At 44.2% G+C, this 24,341-nt stretch overlaps 1 protein-coding gene and 1 long non-coding RNA gene across 2 annotated transcripts; both read left to right on the top strand.

Annotated features, from left to right (window-relative positions):
* Positions 1-5,753: 5,753 nt before the first annotated feature.
* On the top strand, positions 5,754-16,624 carry LOC144784993 (uncharacterized). Its single transcript, XR_013601737.1, has 3 exons — positions 5,754-5,818; positions 10,250-10,285; positions 16,488-16,624. It is a non-coding gene; the product is annotated as an uncharacterized LOC144784993 (long non-coding RNA).
* Positions 16,625-16,666: 42 nt separating this feature from the next.
* LOC144784992 (uncharacterized) lies at positions 16,667-22,996 on the top strand. The gene is made up of 3 exons (XM_078664114.1): positions 16,667-16,924; positions 21,860-22,075; positions 22,561-22,996. Exons 1-3 carry the CDS (start codon positions 16,790-16,792, stop codon positions 22,843-22,845), a joined length of 636 nt encoding a protein of 211 aa, XP_078520240.1. The 5' UTR covers positions 16,667-16,789; the 3' UTR covers positions 22,846-22,996.
* The last annotated feature ends 1,345 nt before the right edge of the window (positions 22,997-24,341 follow it).

The following is a 24,341-nucleotide window of genomic DNA, read 5'->3' as shown; positions in this document are numbered from 1 at the left end:
GCAACGCCACTCACCCACGCAACGCCACTCACCCACGCAACGCCACTCACCCACGCAACGCCACTCACCCACGCAACGCCACTCACCCACGCAACGCCACTCACACACGCAACGCCACTCACCCACGCAACGCCACTCAGCCACGCAACGCGTGTACATTGTACATTTCTCCTACACCCCCTCCCCACAGCAATGCCCTCCGTCTGTTTTACAATTTGAAGAGGTGCCTCCTCACATTTCACTTCACTGCCTTCCAACCTCATGTTTGAAACTTTAGTCACCATCTCGTTTGTCGTACCCCAAGCAGCGGTGCACGCACTACAAATCCTTCTGTTATGCCACATCTCGCAGCTTAGATTCATTCGCTCTTTCTTTTAACTCTCCACGTTTCTGCCTGTTTCACTCTCTCTTTTAACTCTCACCCCCCTCTCCATTTACTTACACAAATCTCGCAGATACCCCAAGCAGCGGTGCACGCAGTACCAATCCTTCTGTTACGCCACATCTCGCAGCTTAGATTCATTCCCTCTTTCTTTTAACTCTCCACGTTTCTGCCTGTTTCACTCTCTCTTCCAACTCTCACCCCCCTCTCCATTTACTTACACAAATCTCGCAGATACCCCAAGCAGCGGTGCACGCACTACCAATCCTTCTGTTATGCCACATCTCGCAGCTTACATTCCTTCGCTCTTTCTTCTAACTCTCCACGTTTCTGCCTGTTTCACTCTCTCTTTTAACTCTCACCCCCCTCTCCATTTACTTACACAAATCTCGCAGATACCCCAAGCAGCGGTGCACGCACTACCAATCCTTCTGTTATGCCACATCTCGCAGCTTACATTCCTTCGCTCTTTCTTCTAACTCTCCACGTTTCTGCCTGTTTCACTCTCTCTTTTAACTCTCACCCCCCTCTCCATTTACTTACACAAATCTCGCAGATACCCCAAGCAGCGGTGCACGCACTACCAATCCTTCTGTTATGCCACATCTCGCAGCTTATATTCATTTGCTCTTTCTTTTAACTCTCCACGTTTCTGCCTGTTTCACTCTCTCTTTTAACTCTCACCCCCCTCTCCATTTACGTTTCTGCCTGTTTCACTCACCCACGCAACGCCACTCACCCACGCAACGCCACTCACACGCGCAACGCCACTCACACGCGCAACGCCACTCACACGCGCAACGCCACTCACACGCGCAACGCCACTCAGCCACGCAACGCCACTCACCCACGCAACGCCACTCACCCACGCAACGCCACTCACCCACGCAACGCCACTCACCCACGCAACGCCACTCACCCACGCAACCCCACTCACACACGCAACCCCACTCACACACGCAACGCCACTCACACACGCAACGCCACTCACACACGCAACGCCACTCACACACGCAACGCCACTCACACACGCAACGCCACTCACACACGCAACGCCACACACACACGCAACGCCACACACACACGCAACGCCACACACACACGCAACGCCACTCACACACGCAACGCCACTCACACACGCAACGCCACTCACACACGCAACGCCACTCACCCACGCAACGCCACTCACCCACGCAACGCCACTCACCCACGCAACGCCACTCACCCACGCAACGCCACTCACCCAAGGAACGCCACTCAGCCACGCAACGCCACTCACACGCAACCCCACTCACACACGCAACGCCACTCACACACGCAACGCCACTCACACGCAACGCCACTCACACACGCAACGCCACACACATACAACGCCACTCACACACGCAACGCCACTCACACACGCAACGCCACTCACACACGCAACGCCACTCACACACGCAACGCCGTTAGTATGTATAGCATTGCACCTAAAAAACAGTTAATATTACAACCCACAAACGCCAGCACCTCTCCCCTCTGTTCCCGTACACATCCAGGCTCGCAATTCAACTCCCCCTCCCCAGACGCCAGCACCTCCCCTCTCTGTCCCTGCACACAGCCAGGCTCTCAGAACACAAAATGACTTGAAAGTGAAATCGTCGACAAAATGAAATAATGACAGACGCATTACAAGCTACATGGCCTTGTACATTCCCTAATCAGCAGACCTACTATTCCCACCCCTCCCTCTACAGGCTGCTACGCCAAAAATAGCGCTTGTATCTATAGCATTGCACCTAAAAAAAATGTAATATTTTGACATGTTTATAAACGGAATGAAACACACAGAGTCAGTTCAATTCAACGGGCCTACTATTTCCCTCCTCCGACACAGAGTGACATCACAGAGCCTCTAGCACATCCACGTGACTAAACAGTCCTCGCAACCCGCCATAACCCCCAACAATACGACGGACCTGCTGGGACCATTCTTTAATACCATTTACATGAACACAAAGCCAGGCCACAGACTCCAAGGCTTTCGTTACCAAAACTCCAGGATGCTAGACTACTTTAAGCGCCGTCGTCAAGATTGTAATCACTTGTGAAGTTCCTTTGGGGATGTGCTAAGTTAGAACAGCAGGATGCGAGCCGGGTGTTACCTCGAGAACAACAACAAACCCCCCCAAAAACAAACCCACTGGAAGAAAATACTAACACTAGAAACGTGATGCTTTTTCGCTAAACTTAAACAATCCCACTGAACGAAAATACTAACACTAGAAACGTGATGTTTTTTTAACAAAACTTATTTACTTTACATAACCATGCCTAGTATTTCACAACTTCCCTCTACAGCGTGGTATTTAAAATCGGCCTATTCTACGTCGACGCTTGTACAGACTAAAGATTTCCTATGTTGCCTTCAGTGAAACATTTCCGATGCTGCCTTCTTTTGGATAACTACCATATTTCTTATACACACACATTAAGGGGCGCATCCGCAGCAGCCTCACCATCACTCACCCTCACCCTCACTCACCCTCAACCCCTCATGCTATTTTGAAGGGTAACTTGGAGCAGACAGTTCAAGTCGAATTACGGTAAGGCCACTCAGCCACGCAACGCCACTCAGCCACGCAACGCCACTCAACGCCACTCACCCACGCAACGCCACTCACCCGCAACGCCACTCACCCACGCAACGCCACTCACCCACGCAACGCCACTCACCCACGCAACGCCACTCACCCACGCAACGCCACTCACCCACGCAACGCCACTCACCCACGCAACGCCACTCAGCCACGCAACGCCACTCAGGCACGCAACGCCACTCAGGCACGCAACGCCACTCACACACGCAATGCCACTCACACACGCAACGCCACTCACCCACGCAACGCCACTCACCCACGCAACGCCACTCACCCACGCAACGCCACTCACCCACGCAACGCCACTCAGCCACGCAACGCCACTCAGCCACGCAACGCCACTCAGCCACGCAACGCCACTCACACACGCCACTCACACACGCAACGCCACGCACACACGCAACGCCACTCAGCCACGCAACGCCACTCAGCCACGCAACGCCACTCAGCCACGCAACGCCACTCAGCCACGCAACGCCACTCAGCCACGCAACGCCACTCAGCCACGCAACGCCATTCACCCACGCAACGCCACTCACCCACGCAACGCCACTCACCCACGCAACGCCAATCACCCACGCAATGCAACGCCACTCACACACGCAACGCCACTCACCCACGCAACGCCACTCACCCACGCAACGCCACTCACTCACGCAACGCCACTCACCCACGCAACGCCACTCACCCACGCAACGCCACTCACACACGCAACGCCACTCACCCACGCAACGCCACTCAGCCACGCAACGCCACTCAGCCACGCAACGCCACTCACACACGCCAATCACACACGCAACGCCACTCACACACGCAACGCCACGCACCCACGCAACGCCACTCACCCACGCAACGCCACTCACCCACGCAACGCCACTCACCCACGCAACGCCACTCACCCACGCAACGCCACTCACCCACGCAACGCCACTCACACACGCAACGCCACGCAACGCCACTCAGCCACGCAACGCCACTCAGCCACGCAACGCCACTCAGCCACGCAACGCCACTCAGCCACGCAACGCCACTCAGCCACGCAACGCCACTCAGCCACGCAACGCCACTCAGCCACGCAACGCCACTCACCCACGCAACGCCACTCACCCGCGCAACGCCACTCAGCCGCGCAACGCCACTCACACGCGCAACGCCACTCACACGCGCAACGCCACTCACACGCGCTACGCCACTCACACGCGCTACGCCACTCACACGCGCTACGCCACTCACACGCGCTACGCCACTCACACGCGCTATGCCACTCACACGCGCTACGCCACTCAGCCACGCAACGCCACTCAGCCACGCAACGCCACTCACCCACGCAACGCCACTCACACACGCAACGCCACTCACACACGCAACGCCACTCACACACGCAACGCCACTCACACACGCAACGCCACTCACACACGCAACGCCACTCACACACGCAACGCCACACACACACGCAACGCCACACACACACGCAACGCCACACACACACGCAACGCCACTCACACACGCAACGCCACTCACCCACGCAACGCCACTCACCCACGCAACGCCACTCACCCATGCAACGCCACTCACCCAAGGAACGCCACTCAGCCACGCAACGCCACTCACACGCAACGCCACTCACACGCAACCCCACTCACACACGCAACGCCACTCACACACGCAACGCCACTCACACGCAACGCCACACACACACGCAACGCCACACACACGCAACGCCACACACACGCCACTTACGCAGCAATGTTCACGATTTTCATAATAAAACGAAGAACACAACTTTTATGGCAAATATTGCATCCGGCCTCTGACCCGTTCAGCACCACACCTGTCTTTACATTTCTTTTTTGCCAAACAAAATCATCGACCATCTTTCTCATTCACCCACTGTATTTTCACGTTGCCACACACACATTTATGGACGCATCAGCAGCAATTTTCAGTATTTTCATACTAAACATAAACGCCACAACTTTGAGCCAGTATATTACAAGAGTTGTATGTTTAAAAGTGAAACTTTGTATACTTTGGATGCTTTATATATGCCATTTTTAAGTGTAACTTCGAGCAGACAGTTGAAGTCTAATTACACTAACGTAAAAAAAAAAGGCCCTTTGCTTTGTCAGTTCCGAGCAAAATCTTATGTGGCCTTAAGGGAGTTGCCCAGGGAAGTCTACTGGCGCGCCAATGTCGAAACTCCATCTGCATACACATTCAAACATTCACACTTCCAAGTCGCGCACATCAGCTAGTGTGACTTTTCCTTGGGGCAAGGGAAGGACTAAAAGCTTTGATCCTTTCTTAAACCAAAAAAAAAAAAAATTATTCTTGCATCGTTACCCCCTATTTAAGCAGAGGGACGGGTCACTTTAAGTCATACTCTCTTTTTACCTGCGAGGACAGAACTTCGACTTACAGAACGGCGCTGTACTTGCTGCTATCGACCAACAGCCACTGAAAAATTACGGCATTCAATCTTACAACGTAAGTGCATGCAAGTTTTATTTCTATACATCTAAGGGACAGTATTGATACATTTACTTGCGTTTATTACAACTGTTACTATATCAACATCGCACCTCTGTTAAATTATTCTGCGACATGTTTGTTTGCAAATCTACATTTTCTATGGTAATACTTAGCAAAGGACTACGTAATTTCTCAAACAGGTCATACCTTTGTTTAAACCAACCGATACATATTGTTTTTTTTATCGTTATCTCTTGTAGGTTATTGGTACGCTTTCAACATTTCCTTGATAGGGGGAAAGAAACTGCGCACCAACATATATCATGTAAGTACAGCCAACTGTTCACTCTTCTACACAATTTTTACTTCCGTTCCTAACACTCCGACTCGCCACACAGAACATTCCTTCCAATAATTCAAGGCACAACATAAGTTTGACACACACCCATTCATTCGTATATTTAATGCAACACAGTAACTACTCCTAATTACAACATGACACACACACCTTTTTACGTCTGTTACTATTACCTTTTCACGCACACACGGTTAAGAACACATACTATATAACACGCACGGCGAATTGAGTGCAACCACAACAGAACACTCCTTACGATTTTTTTCACAGCTTCACAGCAATACAGTAAACAGGATGATCGGACTGAACAGTGAACAGAGCTCCAGCTTACACTACTCACACACACCTTGTCAGATTATCTGTCAAGATTACATGCATACCGCTTCCATTCTCTGATTAAATGTAACACAGTAACCAGTGCAAGTTACAAGATGACACATACCCACCCTTTTTTTTACATCTATTAGTATTAACTTTTCACGCACACACTGTTAGGAACACATACTATATCACACGCACGCCGAAATGAGTGCGACCACATTAGAACACTCATTACGCTTTCATTGACAGCTTCATAGCAAAACAGTAAACTGGATGATCGGACTCAAGAGTCAACAGAGCTGCATCTTACACTAATCACACACAGCCTGTCACATTAGGCAAAACACTGACTGCCACCCTTATACAGCACGTGCGACTCAAACCCAATCTAAGATCATAGCACTTCGCCACTACAGCACCAAACTTTCAGGAACAACTTCAAATTGCACATTTATTTGCACGCAAACAGGCTACACTTTACAACATTCACCCGCAGCTTTACTGGCACACATTAAGTAATCCAAGTTACTAGCTGACACACGAAAACATCCGCTCGTACAACTACTAGTATTACCTTTCCACAAACACGCACCCAATAACACATTAGCCAGGATTTGCGGCCTACAAAAATAAACACTTCACTTTACAGTTACTACACTATTCCCAGGCACATTGTATCAATCGGGAGAATAGTACAGCCATAAACCGTTCGCAACACTTCGCCACACCACAACAAAATTTTCATACACACATTCCACGAACAAGGGCACTTTCACACACACCATCTATTACATGGCTACTCACAATCTTTCTCTCAGGGGACAAATTTAATGTTTTCTTTGTGTCCAAGGACCGCATCGGTGGGGGCAGGGTCAGTGGTTAAGGGTCGGGGCTACAGCAACAACATAAAACTGGCCATGAGGTTAATCACAGGACCCTGCAGCCGAAGGCTTCGTCCACTGAGCCCTCCCGGCATACACATAATTTTCTCGCTCTCTTTCTCTCTTCGTCTCCCTCCCTCTCTATAGCACACTAATCACACACACCCTGTCACATTAGGCAAAACACTGCATCTTACACTAATCACACACAGCCTGTCACATTAGGCAAAACACTGACTGCCACCCTTATACAGCACGTGCAACTCCTACGCAATGTAACATCATAGCACTTCGCCACTACAGCACCAAACTTTCAGTCAGAACTTCTAATTGCACATTAATTTGCACGTAAACAGGCAACACTTTACAACATTTACGCAGAATGCATTCATTCGCAGCTTTACTTGCACAGTTAGTAATCCAAGTTACAAGCTGACACACGGAAACAGCCGCTCGTACAACTACTAGTATTACATTTTCACAATCACACATCCAATAACACATTAGCCAGGATTAGCTGCCTACCCAAAAAAAAACTTGACCTTACACTTAATACACTATTCACAGGCACATTGGAACATTAGGGGGAATAGTACAGTCATAATCCGTTCGCAACACTTCGCCACACCACAACAAACTTTTCATACACACGATCAAGGGGACTTTCGCCCACACCCTCTATTACATGGCTACTCACAAGCTTTCTCGCAGGTGAATAATTTACTGTTTACTTTGTGTCCAAGGACCGCGTCGGTGGGGGCAGGGTTAGTGGTTAAGGGTCGGGGCGACAGCAACAACATAAAACTGACCATGAGGTTAATCACAGGACCCTGCAGCCGAAGGCTTCGTGCACTGAGCCCTCCCGGCATACACATAATTTTCTCGCTCTCTTTCTCTCGCTGTCTCCCTACATCTCTATAGCTCTCTCTCCCTCTCTATAGCTCCCCCTCCCTCTCTCCTGTCTTCCTCTGTCTCACTCTAACTGTGTTCCTCCCTCTGTCTCACTCCCCCTCTCTTTTTCCTCCTCTCTCCCTCCCTCTCCGTCTCCCTCCCTATCACCCTGCATCTCACTCCCTTTCTCTTCCTCTCCCTCCATTTCCCTTCCTTTCCCTAACTTTCCCTTCCTCTCTGTCTTTGTATATAACTCTCCATTTGTCTCCCCTTTATTCCCTCTCTATCTTTCTACATTACTTGCACACTAACTGGGTACACTTTCAATATTACACGCACACCGCATTCATTTTCATATTCAATGCAATATAGTAAGTAATCTAAGTTACACGATGACACACACACACATTTTTCGGTACGTCTCGCACTATTAACTCTTCACGCACACACTCACTCCCTCTCCATCCCCAACAACAATTCCAGCTTTTAAAACTACCCACAGACACATTCAAGTCCCACATCCTCAGCAATTCTCAACTATTTTCGTAATACAAATAACGACACTACTTTAAGGGGGTCGCTATTTTTTGAAGCCTCACACACACACTCACCCTCACTTACCCGCAACGCCTCACCCTCACTCACCCTCACTCACACTCACCACCTCACCCTCACCCTCACTTACCCTCAACGCATCACCCTCAGTCACCCTTAACAGCTCTCCCTCACTCACCCTCAACGCCTCTCCCTTCCTCACCCTCACCCTCACTCACCCTCCACGCCTCACCCTCACCCGCACTCACCCTCATTCTCACTCACCTTCAGTCACCCTCAACACCTCACCCTCACTCACCCTCAACGCCTCGCCCTCCCTCACCCTCCCTCACCCTCAGCCTCACTCACCCTTACTCACCCTCACCCACCCTCACGCTCATCCTCACTCACCCTCACTTACCCACACTCACCCTCAGTCACACTCAGTCACCCTCACTCAACCCCTCATCCTCACTCACACTCACTCAACCTCTCACTCAACACCTCACTCTCACTCACCCTCAACATCTCACTCACCTTCAATTTCACTCACCCTCAATTTCACTCACCCTCACTCATCCTCAACACTTCCCCCACCCGCACTAGACCTCAACACCTCACACACACACCCTCAACACTTCTCCCTCAACTCCTCACTCACCCTCACTCTCACTCAACACTTCAACACCTCAGCCTCAGCCTCACCCTCACCCTCACTCACCCTCAACACCTCACTCACCCTCAACACCTCATTCTCACTCACCCACACTCACCCTCATCCTTACTCACCCTCAACTTCTCACCCTCACTCACCCTCAATCTCTAAGCCTAACCTACCTTCACTCACCCTCAACCCCTCACCCTCACTCACACTCACCCTCACCCTCATGCTCACTCACCCTCATGATCACTCACCCTCAACACATCATCCTCACTCACCCTCACCATCACTCACCCTCAAACCGTCACCCTCACTCACCCTCACCCTCACTCACCCTCAATACCACTCACCCTCACTCACCTTCATCCCCTCCCCCTCACTCACCCTCACCCTCAACCCCTCACCTCACTAACACTCAACACCTCACCCTCACACCATCAACATTTCATCCTTACTCACCCTCAACCCCTCACCCACACTCACCCTCTAACTCCCTCTCTAGCTCCCCCTCCCTCTCGCCTTCCTCTTTATCACTCTTACTTTGTTAATCCCTCTGTCTCCCTCCCCCTCTCTCTCCCTCCCTCCATCCCCGTCTCCCTTCCTATCACTCTCCCTCTCACTCCCTTTCCCTTCCTCTCACTCCATTTTCCTTCCTTTCCCTCACTTTCCCTCCCTCTCCCTCACTCTCCCTCCCTTTTACTCCCTCGGCATTTCCCTCCCCTTCACTCCCTTTCTGTCTTTGTACATTACTTGCACACTAACTGGGTACACTTTCAATATTACACGCACACCGCATTCATTCTCAGATTCAATGCAACACATTAACCAGTCCAAGTTACAAGATAACACACACACACATTTTTTTACGTCTCTCAGTATTAACTTTTCACGCACTCACTCACTCTCTCTCTGTCCCCCTTTTCCTCCCACTCCCTCTCTCTCCCTCTATCATCTCACCCTGCCTGTGTGCCACCCGTGGCGCATACACTCACAGCAGCACTAGAGCTCTTAACAGGTCTTTAAAAGACTATTTACATGCTAATGTGCCCTTTATGGGAAAAATTCGAAAAAATCTCTTCTAAACATTATGTATTTTTTTTCTCCTTTCAGATTATTAAAACAACAACAAAAGAAACAGAAGTTAAGGTAAATACTACTTTGCCACTTAGTTTAAAATTTGTTAAAAGTTCAGACCTTACAGTCCCCAAAAATATTTGTTAGTTCACAAACCTTCTTAATTTACATTTGTTGATAACAACATTTCAGTATAACTTATAAGATGCAGAGATGCTTGAAAGCAAGTTACCATCAAGGGAATAGCAAATTTAATAGCAAATCACAAGGTAAGCAATGCTTACCAAATAGTGCTTTTGCTGTCTTGCACAATTTATGCAAGCCAGTAACTACTTGGAACTCTAATGATCTGCATTATATAATGGACCGTGGGGACGCTTTATATCTCCAAATGCATTCTATTAACAACGAAACACTTATGCATCCAGATGACCTGCCAAGGTATATAGACCACAATCAAGAGATATATTCACTTTTGCTACGGAATGCTTACTACGGTGATGTCCTTAAACGTTTTGATAAAGCCTACCCAGATATTAGCACAGCATTAAATGTTACTATTAATAAGCACTGTGGTGTTCTACTTTGTATGAATGTTTATGTAATAGCTATTTTCAAACATATGCAATCATACTTTGTATTTGATTCACATAGTAGGGACCATGAAGGCATGCCTCATTCAAACGGAACATGTGTTACAATTGCATTTAATTCGTTTGAAGGCCTAATTCAATATGTTATGAAACTAGCATATAACTTTACACATCAGGCTGAGCAATGTGTCCAATTTGAATTAACACCAATAGATATAAAAGTCATTCAAAGGAAATCCTTTACAAAAGCACTTACTGTGCATAAAAAAAATAGTCACCTACCGCAAGAAAGAAAAATTTGGGTACATACTACTGAATGTACTCCTAATCAGACGATAACATCAACATCAATGTCTTCTGATGATTTACTGAATAAAAGTAAGGGAGGGAATAGCAATAGTAATCATTTAGCACAATTACCAGGTAATAGTAAAGCTATACAGGGAACAAATAAACAGTCTCGGAAAAGAAAAAGGGATTCAAGTACATGTCCAACTAAAGTTGTACAAAGAAAAAAAGTTAATACAGCTGAAGAAGACATTACCAACAGTCAACTAAGTGCTACTGATAATAACATCCCCATCTTCACGCAGGGCCAAAGACAGAAACGAGGTAAACAAATCCATACAATCATTCGCAAATTCCACCGGGAAATATTGCATGGGCCAGAGTACATTTGTACTCTTTGCAATCAACTGTGGCATAAACAAACGTTGCTAAATATACGCAGTGTTAGCCAATCTGAAATTTTCAACAAGTGTAACATTAGTAACAAGAAAACCAATTTTATTTGTAAGACTTGCTATTATTACATTCGCAAAAACAAAATACCACCATGTTCTATTGTAAATGGCATGGGCTTCCCAAATGTACCAGTTGAATTAGAATTATATGATTTAGAAGAAAGATTAGTTTCACCTAGGATACCATTCTTACAAATTCGGAGTCTGCCACGCGGTTTTCAAAAATCATTATCAGGTGCAGTAGTTAATGTACCTGCAGATGTTATGACAACTGTTACAATTTTACCAAGGCAAATTAATGACGCCATGACAATCCCAGTGAAATTAAAAAGGAAATTAATCTATAAATCATATACACATTATGAGAATATTAGACCAAATACAGTAAAAAAGGCAGCTACTTGGCTAGCTAAAAATAGTACAATGTTTAATGAATATGGTGTTACGATTAACCCTGACTGGGAGTATATACCTCCAGAAATAGAATCTCACAATGAGACTTCTGAGACAAACAATTCATCTGATAGTTCTGACAACATAGAAGCTGGGAATTTGGATACTATGTTAACAAATGAAACTATTACTAGTAATTCGCTGAATGTGTTAAGTTTCGCTCCAGCTGAACATAACACGCCAAGAGGTTTATATGAGGATAAAGATTCAGAGTTTTTGGCTTTCCCTACTATTTTTTGTGGTGAACGAAGGCCTAACAATAAGGAAAGACACATACCGGTACATTATAGTACTATTTGCCAAGCAGAGTTAAGGAGTTATGATAGAAGAGTCGCTAAATCTATTAGTAATATGTTTTTTAAACTGAAGAAATTACATATTAAGCAGATCCATGGTAAAATCAACATTTCCATCAGAAAACATTTTACAGATGGAAATAAAATAACTGCTAAAGACATTAAATGTAATATTGCCAATGTTTTTCAGTTTAATGAGGGGTACAAAGTATTAAAAACTATACGCAGTTCACCTCCATATTGGGAAGGTTGCAAAAAAGATATTTTTGCAATGATAAGGCAACTTGGCATACCCACTTTCTTTTTGACTTTATCTGCTGCTGAAACAAAATGGCACCATTTAATAAATATACTATTGAGAGTTAGAAACTTAAAGGAATGTACAGAGGAAGAATTCTTAAACATGTCTTGGGAAACTAAAAGTAAATTAATACAAGAAGATCCAATAACATGTGCAAGACAGTTTGACTATCAAGTTAGGAAATTCTTTAATTGTGTTTTGCTGAATGGCACTAATCCAATTGGGGAAATAGTAGACTACTTTTACAGAGTCGAATTCCAACAAAGAGGTTCTCCACATATACATGCATTACTCTGGGTAAACAAAGCACCATTGTATGGTGTTTCACCAGTCGAAGAAGTCAATAGCTTTATTGACAAATATATCACTTGTCATAAGTCTGAGAACCCTGTTTTACAACCGTTAATAAATCTACAAAGGCATGGTCACACCAAAAATTGCAGACGTAAACAGCAACGGACATGCAAATATCAATATCCCAAATATCTAATGTCAAGAACGCTCATATTAGAGCCATTAACACTTGAGGAGACAAATAAGCAATGGCAAGATAATATGAAAATAATACATGAAGCTATGAATAATACTACTTTTAATACACTTTCTTTTGAGGAATTTTTAGAGTTCATTAAAATGGATGATAAAGAATATATTACTTCTATACAAACTAGCTTACAAAAAACAACTATTTTTTTAAAAAGAACACCAGGCGAATGCTTCATCAATAACTACAATAGTACTCTTTTAGAAGCTTGGCGAGCAAACATAGACTTGCAGTTTATACTAGACCCTTATGCTTGTGCAGTCTATATTATCTCATATATCAGTAAATCGCAAAGAGGAATTAGCAAACTTCTAGCGCAAGCTGCTAAAGAGGTAACAAGCAATAGTAATATCAAAGATCAACTTAAACACATAGGAAACAAATTCCTCAACTGCACAGAAATTAGTGCTCAAGAAGCAGCATATCTAATTCTTCAAATACCATTACGGAAAAGCTCACGATCATTTGTATTTATTAATACTAGCCGTCCAGAGAAAAGAACTTATTTAATGCGTGATATCGAAACTATTAATAACTTGCCCGAAAATTCAACTGACATTCAATGTGAAAATATTATTATTAAGTACTGCAAACGGCCACAATCATTAGAGATGTGCACGTTAGCAGACTATGCGGCTAATTTCAACTATGTGAAGAAAAAAACACATGGGAAAGAAATAAATGATTGCGAAGATTTACTTGCAGAACAAAACTTTTACAGCTCAGATGAGGAAGAATTAGAAATAGAATGTAGTCACGGAAATAAACAACAAAAGAAACAGAATTATGATTATGCTTTAAATAAGCGCAGACAAGGGAAAATACTACGCTTTTGCAGATTTAGCAAAAATAATGAACCAGAAGAGTATTATAGAGAAATATTAATGTTGCACTATCCATGGAGGGAAGAAGAAAAAATACTAATCAACAAGGAAACTTACTATGAGAGGTATCTGGAAGTTAAATCATTTGTTGACACACAACTAAAAATCTATAACAAACAGCATGGCGAAGTTACAAACATTATTCATGAACAGTGTCATGAAAATGTAATTTCACCTCCTCTATCACCAACTGTTAATATACAGACAGAAGACCAAAATCCAGAACATAATAATAGATATGATTTGGCTCTAGATTTAGGAATTAGAACTACAACTGAAGAACAAAGCTCAACTAACGTTATTTTACCCAATGACAAATACCAACAACTTATGCAAAACTTAACGGAAGAACAACTTAAATTTGTTTACCATCACTTGCATTGGTTTAAAACTACAAGCACTCCATGCTATACTTTTTGCACTGGAGGGGCTGGTGTTGGGAAAAGTTTTGTAATATCTGCACTATATCAAACTTTACTACGCTATTATAACACTAAGGCCGGTGAAAATCCAGATAATGTTTATATCTTACTTACTGCTCCAACAGGAAAGGCTGCCCATAATATTAATGGAAAAACACTGCATAGCACTTTCAAAATACCTGTGTCGCAAAGTTTGACTTATAAACAACTGAGTCATGAACATAGAACTGCTCTACAAATGGAAATGATGCATGTTAGAGTTGTTATTATTGATGAAATTTCAATGGTAGGACACAATATGTTGAATTTTATACATAACAGGCTTCAAGAAATTAAATCATCTAATGAACCATTTGGAGGAATTTCTATTTTAGCCATTGGTGACTTTTACCAATTAAAACCTGTATTTGACAGATACATTTTTCAGGATTCTACACAAATGTATGGTCCTTTAAGTGCTAACTTATGGAAAGAACATTTTAAAATTTTTGAATTAACAAAAATTATGCGCCAAAAAGAAGATCTACAATTTGCTGAATTACTAAACCGATTGAGAGAAGGCAAGCATACTGAAGAAGATATTTCACAAATTAAGCAAAGGGAAATACAACCTGATGAGACTTTATTAGAAACAATTCCATATATCATGTCAACTAATCTAGAAGTTAATGAAATTAACCAAAAGGTTTTAGAACAACATTGCAAAGATTATCCAGTCTACATAACAGTAGCAAGCGATACCGTCAGTTCAGATTTGTCTGAAAATGTGAAAAAAACGATTCTTAAGCAACTGCCCAAAGATCCACAGAAAACAATGGGCCTTTCACATACATTACACATTGCCTTACAACTTCGTTATGATTTAAGTTGCAATGTGGATGTCAATGATGGTTTAACAAATGGCGCAACTGGTGTTGTACAATTAGTTGAATTGATTAACAATACACCTATTATCGTTTGGTTGTTATTTGACAATCCCACTATAGGACAAACAACCAGACAACAATATAAACACTTATTTCATTCACAAATACAAAATACATGGACACCAATACATGCTATAGCTAGACATTTCCAATACACTAAAAAATTTATTACCATTATACGGAAGCAATTTCCTTTACGCCAAGCATCAGCACGCACTATACATCGCACACAAGGTGCAACTCTCGAACCACTTTATATACACTTTAATAACAGCAAGATTCATCATTTGCATTATGTTGCTATTAGCAGGGCAAAATCAATACAAAATGTATATGTACACAATTTTGATGAACGTAAAATTGTAGTACATCCACAAGTTAATGAGGAAATGCACAGATTAAGGACAGAAATGCCACTTGAAATACATATCCCACAGTTACATACATACAGTGCACATTTCAATATCATTGCACACAATATCAGATCACTACAGAAAAATTTTTCATCTATGGTAGCGGATAGGAATATATTACAAGCAGACATTATTTGCTTAACTGAGATCAACACTACAAGAAATGCTACAGCTAATGATTTCACGATAGAACAATATCATCACATTATATTTGATAAATTTCATACATACAACACAAACCATGGAATGATTATGTACTACAAAAAAGATTTATTTATATTGCCTATTTATGAGACACTTGAAGGGATTGACATTTTACATTTTACTCTACAGATTGATAACACAGATTACCTTATTATTATTTTATACAAACCACCCCTAAAAAGTATAACTTCTCTTTTTGATTTCATCACAAATATTACGGATTTTTACCCCACACACAAATTCATTATTATAGGGGATTTCAATGTGGATGTATCTCAACAAAATGCAAACAGCAAGCAATTACTTGGATTCTTTGAAACGCAATTACAATGTCAACAACTCATTAACAGTTACACAACTAACTACCAATCCATTTTAGATCATATATATACAAATGTCCAACTACACAACTATGGTACTTTAGAATGCTATTACAGTGATCATAAAGCAATATGGGTTTGTATTTAACATGTTATGTCACATTTTCTATTTCAGATGATGTCTATTGAAGAAATTATGAACATTAATACCGATGACAACAAACCATACCAGAAACCAATAAGAGTTAATGTCATCAACTGCTCAGGGAAAACTACGTACAAAAATGCTAAACAAGAGCAGAAAATTTTATTCCATTTGGCTTTAGCAGATAAACTGGAACAATAAAATGTACTTGTTACCAAGAAAATTTATATGAGCAAACGAAAAATAACTGTGGACTACTGATACGAAACTTTATTATCAAAAACAAAACAATTTTAATTACAAAACAAACTAAAGTAACCAAATTTCCCGCAATGGCAATCGAGGATGGCCTGATCCAACAAGCAAACAACATTTTGCATCCGCCTGCACCATCGGCTTCTCCCATCAAGGAAATCAAACGGGCAAGTCTAAAAAGCCTGATGACCGTTTCAGGGACAATAATTGCCGTAAGTATGAACACAAACATGTCATCATGTCAACTAAAAAAACATATTGTCTCGCATTTGAAAAGTTGGGCTTATTAGTATTGTAAATGACATATCTTATGTATTTTTTACTTTTTTAAATTGCAAGTCTAAATAGCACACCTATGTCATGTGACAGGCAGACCTGCTCTTAGGGCAGGTATGCTTGCCACATGGCACCTGTGCCTTTTTTGGGGATGCCAGAGGGTGTCAAAGTGACACCCCCTGCACCCTTCTGAATTCTTTAATTACCGATTCGGTAAATACCAAATCGATAATGCCTAATCATTCCTATGGGCTTCAAAGCCCATAGGAATGAATGGGCATTACCTATTCGGTATTTACCGATTCGGTATGTAAAGAATTGTTTAGGATTCGGTACGAATACAGATGTTGGGACCTACATACCATTTACCGATTTTTAAATACCAAATCGGTATTATTCGGTATTTCAAAATAGGTAAATGGGATTTACCTACATCGTGCCCTTAGTAACTTCACTAACAAGCTCAAAAAAGGTTGCATTATACACTCTTTCACACTATGTAGAAAGTAAGAGTTTTGGGAAATATAATAGGCCAGTGCTTTGGGGTATACTACAAATTCAAGTACTCTCCACAAAGCCTTTTTTTACAAAAAAATATGCAATATGGTAGAAAGGATGTTCATTTGGGTCGTGAAATCTAATACATTATATTGCCAGTCATACAACGCACTACTACTATGTGTTTTTACTGTCACTATTTTATAGAATTGCTCTTTTTGGGTTTACCAAAACAACGCAAAGACTGTCTTTACATCAATGCCTCACCCTCAGTCACCCTCACTCACCCTCAACACCCCACCCTCACTCTCCCTCAACACCTCACCCTCAACAATTCACCCTTAATGCCTCACTCACCCTCGATCTCACTCACTATCAATCACCCTCAACACCTCCTCCTCACTCACCCTCAATCACCCTCACTAGCCCTCAACACCTCACACTCAAAAACTCTACACTTCTCCCTCAACTACTCACTCACCCTCACTCTCACTCAACACCTCAACACCTCAGCCTCACCCTCAACATCAATCACTCACCCTCACTCACCCTCATCCTTACTCACCCTCAACTTCTCACCCTCACTCACCCTCAACACCTCACCCTCACTCACCCTCAACACCTCACCCTCAACAATTCCCCCTTAATGCCTCACTCACCCTCAATCTCACTCACCCTCAATCACCCTCAACACCTCCCACTCACTCACCCTCACTCACCCTCACTAGCCCTCAACACCTCCCCCTCAAAAAGTCTACACTTCTCCCTCAACTCCTCAGTCACCCTCACTCTCACTCAACACCTCAACACCTCAGCCTCACCCTCAACAACTCACCCTCACTCAATCACCCTTACTCACCCACACTCACACTCATCCTTACTCACCCTCAACTTTTCACCCTCAATCTCTCACCCTCAACACTCCCTCACTCTCACTCACCCTAAACACCTCACCCTAACTCAGCCTCACTCACACTCACCCTCACGTAACACCTCATCCTCACTCATCCTCACTCACCCTCAACCCCACCCTCACTCACCCTCAACACCTCACCCTCAATCACTCACCCTCACCCTCACCCTCACTCATGTCATCATATGTACTAAAAAAATGCATACTTGCCTTACACACACAGTACACCCAAGCAGCGGTGTACGCACTACCAATCCTTCTGTTATGCCACATCTCACAGCTTAGATTCCTTCGCTCTTTCTTCTAACTCTCCACGTTTCTGCCTGTTTCACTCTCTCTTCCAACTCTCAACCCCCTCTCCATTTACTTACACAAATCTCGCAGATACCACAAGCAGCGGTGCACGCACTACCAATCCTTCTGTTATGCCACATCTCGCAGCTTAGATTCCTTCGCTCTTTCTTCTAACTCTCCACGTTTCTGACTGTTTCACTCTCTCTTTCAACTCTCAAACCCCTCTCCATTTACTTACACAAATCTCGCAGATACCCCAAGCAGCGGTGCACGCACTACCAATCCTTCTGTTATGACACATCTCGCAGCTTAGATTCCTTCGCTCTTTCTTCTAACTCTCCACGTTTCTGCCTGTTTCACTCTCTCTTCCAACTCTCACCCCCCGCTCAATTTACTTACACAAATCTCGCAGATACCACAAGCAGCGGTGCACGCACTACCAATCCTTCTGTTATGCCACATCTCGCAGCTTAGATTCCTTCGCTCTTTCTTCTAACTGTACACGTTTCTGCCTGTTTCACTCTCTCTTTTAACTCTCACCCCCCTCTCCATTTACTTACACAAATCTCGCAGATACCCCAAGTAGCGGTGCACGAACTACCAATCCTTCGGTTATGCCACATCTCGCAGCTTAGATTCCTTCGCTCTTTCTTCTAACTCTCCACGTTTCTGCCTGTTTCACTCTCTCTTCCAACTCTCACCCCCCTCTCCATTTACTTACACAAATCTCGCAGATACCCCAAGCAGCGGTGCACGCACTACCAATCCTTCCGTTATGCCAGATCTCACAATCTTCCATCACACATGGAGCTGGTACAGCACAGGCAACGGCAATGCAAGCTTCACTCAAACACGGAGCAGGTACAGCACAGGCAACAGCAGTGCAAGCTTCCCTTACACATGGAACAGGTACAGCACCGACAGCAGCAGTGCAATCTTCCCTCACACATAGATCAGGTACAGCACAGGCGGCAGCAGTGCAAGCTTCCCTCACACACAGAGCAGGTACAGCACAGGCAGCAGCAGTGCAAGCTTCCCTCACACATAGATCAGGTACAGCACAGGCGGCAGCAGTGCAAGCTTCCCTTACACATGCAACAGGTACAGCACCGACAGCAGCAGTGCAAGCTTCCATCACACACGGAGCAGGTATAGCACAGGCAATGGCAATGCAAGCTTCACTCAAACACGGAACAGGTACAGCACAGGCAACAGCAGTGCAAGCTTCCCTTACACATGGAACAGGTACAGCACCGACAGCAGCAGTGCAAGCTTCCCTCACACATACATCAGGTACAGCACAGGCAGCAGCAGTGCAAGCTTCCATCACACACGGAGCAGGTACAGCACAGGCAACGGCAATGCAAGCTTCACTCAAACACGGAGCAGGTACAGCACAGCCAACAGCAGTGCAAGCTTCCCTTACACATGGAACAGGTACAGCACCGACAGCAGCAGTGCAAGCTTCCCTCACACATAGATCAGGTACAGCACAGGCGGCAGCAGTGCAAGCTTCCCTCACACACGGAGCAGGTACAGCACAGCCAACAGCAGTGCAATCTTCCCTTACACATGGAACAGGTACAGCACCAACAGCAGCAGTGCAAGCTTCCCTCACACACAGATCAGGTACACCACAGGCAGCAGCAGTGCAAGCTTCCCTCACACATAGATCAGGTACAGCACAGGCAGCAGCAGTGCAAGCTTCCCTTACACATGGAACAGGTACACCACCGACAGCAGCAGTGCAAGCTTCCCTCACACACCGTCACACACCCTCAGCTTCACACACCCTCACTCACCCTCACACACACACACACACACACACATACAACAACAAAAAGAAGAATAGAAATAAACTATCCTAATCCACACTCTAACTCCTAGATTGAAATCCTGAGTCCTAATTCACCCTACAAATACACTCTTTCACTCTATGTAGAAAGTACGCGTTTTGAAAACTATAATATGCCAGCGCTTTGCTGTATACTACAAATACAAGTACTCTCTACAAAGCCATTTTTTGCAATAAATATTGCTATCATTTAGGAAGGATGTTCATTTGGGTCGCTAAATATAATACATTATATGGCCATTCATACAACGCACTAATAATATGTGTTTTTACAGTCACTATTTTATACAATGCTTACTTTTTCTTTAGGAAGAGAACGCAAACACTGTGTTTACCTCAATGCCTCACCCTTAGTCACCCTCACTCATCCTCAAAACGTCACCCTGACTCACCCTCAACACCTCACCCTCAACACTTCAGCCTCAACGCCTCACTCACCCTCAATCTCACTCACCCTCAATCACACTAAACTCCTCACCCTAACTCACCCTCACTAGCCATCAACACCTCCCCCTCAAAAACTTTACCCTTCTCCCTCAACTCCTCAGTCAACCTCACTCTCACTCAACACCTCAGCCTCACCCTCAGCCTCACCCTCACTCACCCTCAACACCTCACCCTCACTCAATCACTCACCCTCACTCACCCACACTCCCCCTCATCCTTACTCACCCTCAACTTCTCAACATCAATCACCCTCAATCTCTCACCCTCAACTCCTCACCCTAAATGACACTCACTCAGCCTCACTCACACTCACCCTCATCCTTACTCACCCTCAACTTCTCACCCTCACTCACCTTCAATCTCTCACCCTCACCCTCTCACCCTCACTCACCCTCACTCACCCTCACTTACATTCACCCTCACACTCACGTAACACCTCATCCTCACTCACCCTCACTCACCATCAACTCCTCACCCTCACTCACTATCAACACCTCACACTCAATAACTCACCCTCACCCTCACTCATGTCATCATGTCTACTTAAAAAATGCATAGTTGACTTACACACACATTACACCTTTAGTAACTTCAATAACTAACTCAAAAAAATTAGAATTATACACTCTTCACACATAGTAGCAAGTATGACTTTTGAAAACTATAAGATGGCAGTGCTTTGGTGTATACTACAAACACAAGTACTCTCTACAAAGCCATTTTTTCAAATAAACAATTCAATCTTTTAGAAAGGATGTTCATTTGGGTCGTTAAATGTGATACATTATATTGCCTTTCATACAAGGCACTAGTAATATGTGTTTTTACAGTCACTATTTAATAGAATGCTTTCTTTTTGTGTAGGAAGAGGATGCAAAGACTGTGTTTATCAATGGGCAAGATACCCCACTCAAATCGATTACAATAAAAGATGCAACTGATGATATAAAAGTGACACTGTGGAGAGAAGCGTCACTATTTAAAATACATCTTGGGAAATATGTTACCCTGACTCACGTCACTGTACATGAATTCAATTGCCAAAAAATATTGAATACAACGCGCCATAGCAAAATGGAGGTAAGCACAACAAACAAAACTTTTGTCAATTATCTCTTCTCAGCCACTCTTGGACTTTCACCCAGTCTTGCCCTTTCACCCACTCTGCCCCTTGCACCCACTCTGGACCTTTTACATTTCACCCACTTGGGACCTTTCACCCACTCGGGAGCTTTCACCCACTCGGGAACTTTCACCCACTCGGGACCTTTCAACAACTCTGGCCCTTTCACACACTCTAGGCCTATCACCCACTCTAGACTTATCACCCACTCTAGACTTATCACCCACTCTAGACTTATCACCCACTCTAGACCTATCACCCACTCTCGACCTATCACCCACTCAAACCCTATCAACAACAGGGACCCTTTCACCTACTCAGTCCATTTCACCCAATGTGGCACTTTCAACAACTCTGTTCCTTTCACCCACTATAGGCCTTACACAAAACATAAAGTATACAAATTTAAAAACTAATTGTTGCTTTTGTTTTCTCTCAACAGGTAACAGCCCCACCAGAGGAAAAGATGGACATTCTAATTTATGGTGTGGAAAGCTCTACAGAGCAAAATAGTATTATCACAATAAAAGTGACAAACACAGACGAATATCAATCTATGCCCATCGAAAACCAGATCTTAATTAAATGGTTTATGTTAGATGAGGAAGTTGACAACATCGGAGATGCCCTTGTCCATTTTTTGCCACAAACTTTTGAAGTTGTCTTTTGTAATGGCCAAATCATAAAGATTCTGCAAGAAAAAGACGATGCAATATGTTCTGACTAAATTTTGCATGTTGCCAGGATATCTTATTTTTGTACAAAGTTAAACAATAAATATTTGTTTTTTTTTAAAATAAATAAAAAAGTGTGGGATACAAATTTTACAACTTCTATGGTATTTTTTGCTATACAAAAGGCAAATTATAAGTAATACACTCAATTTATACAACATAGTCACACCCACATACAACATTCAGCCTATCCATTTGACATGACAAACACATATACAAAATACACATACTTTGTAGCTTGCACGCACTACAGTAGTATGTTATGTTATGTTATGTTAAGGGCCTATTTTTTGAGCGCACGGCTGCCCAAAGGGGCGTCCCGGCGCTTTTGCAAAGAGGCCTGAGATCTACAGACACATAGAGGAGCAGCACAGTTGTCAAAAGAATTACGCAGAAAAGAGGAGAGTCTTCAACTCTTTCCTAAACGCCAGGAGGTTCGTAGCTTTGCGTAGAGGGAGAGGGAGCTCATTCCAACATCGGGCTGCCACAAATTGAAAGGCTCGTTCTCCCATCCGAGCACGCTTAGCCGGAGGCACCTCCAATTTGGCCAGATCGACAGATCGTAACACCCTCCGAGGCACATAGAATGAGACTGTTGTTGTGCTAAATACGCCTGTGCTGGTGCCGAGTTATGCTGTGTTGTTGCTCAATGTTACTGTGGGGGGGCCGAATGATAAGGTGGTATTGCTGCGTGTTGCATTGGTGGACATCACAAATTAGGTTGTTGTGAGAATTGCAACTGTTGTTCGGATGAGTTATGCTGTGGTGGTAATAGTTGAACACTAACAAACCACAACTCATCATCAACACATCACAACAACAGCATTAGGAAGCACCACACTAACATCACTCATCAACACACCAACATCACTCTACACCACCACAACAGCATCATTCTACAACAACAACATACAAAAACACAAACACACTTCACATTAAAATAACTATTCACACATGCAAAACACTCACATTTGCCAATCACACCCTCACTCACACTCACTCAGCCTCAATTCATCACCCACCCTCAATTACACTCACTCACCCTCAACACCTCACCCTCACTCTCCCTCAACACCTCACCCTCACTCACCCTCAACACATCACCATCACCCTCACCCACCTTCAATCACCATCAACACCTCACCCTCACTCACCCTCACTCACCCTCAACACCGCACCCTCAAACTCTCAATCACCCTCACTCTCAACACCTCTCCCTCACTCACCCTCAACGCCTCAACCTCACTCACCTTCAGCCCCTCACCACCTCACCCTCAATCACCGTCATCCTCACTCACACTCAAGACTTCATCCTCACTCACCCTCAACACATCTGCCTCAATTACCCTCAACCACACTTACCCCCAACACACTATCACACTAAAACAACACACAAACACTTACCACCACTGCACCACTTCACTCACCCTCAACACCTCACCCTTAAACTCTCACTCAAACTCACTCTCACTCATCCTCAATAACATAC

Source organism: Lissotriton helveticus, chromosome 10 (assembly GCF_964261635.1).
Source record: "Lissotriton helveticus chromosome 10, aLisHel1.1, whole genome shotgun sequence".
In the NCBI taxonomy this organism is placed as follows: Eukaryota; Metazoa; Chordata; class Amphibia; order Caudata; family Salamandridae; genus Lissotriton; species Lissotriton helveticus.
Note: the sequence above shows the minus strand (reverse complement) of the source record. Positions and strands in the feature narration are given on the sequence as shown.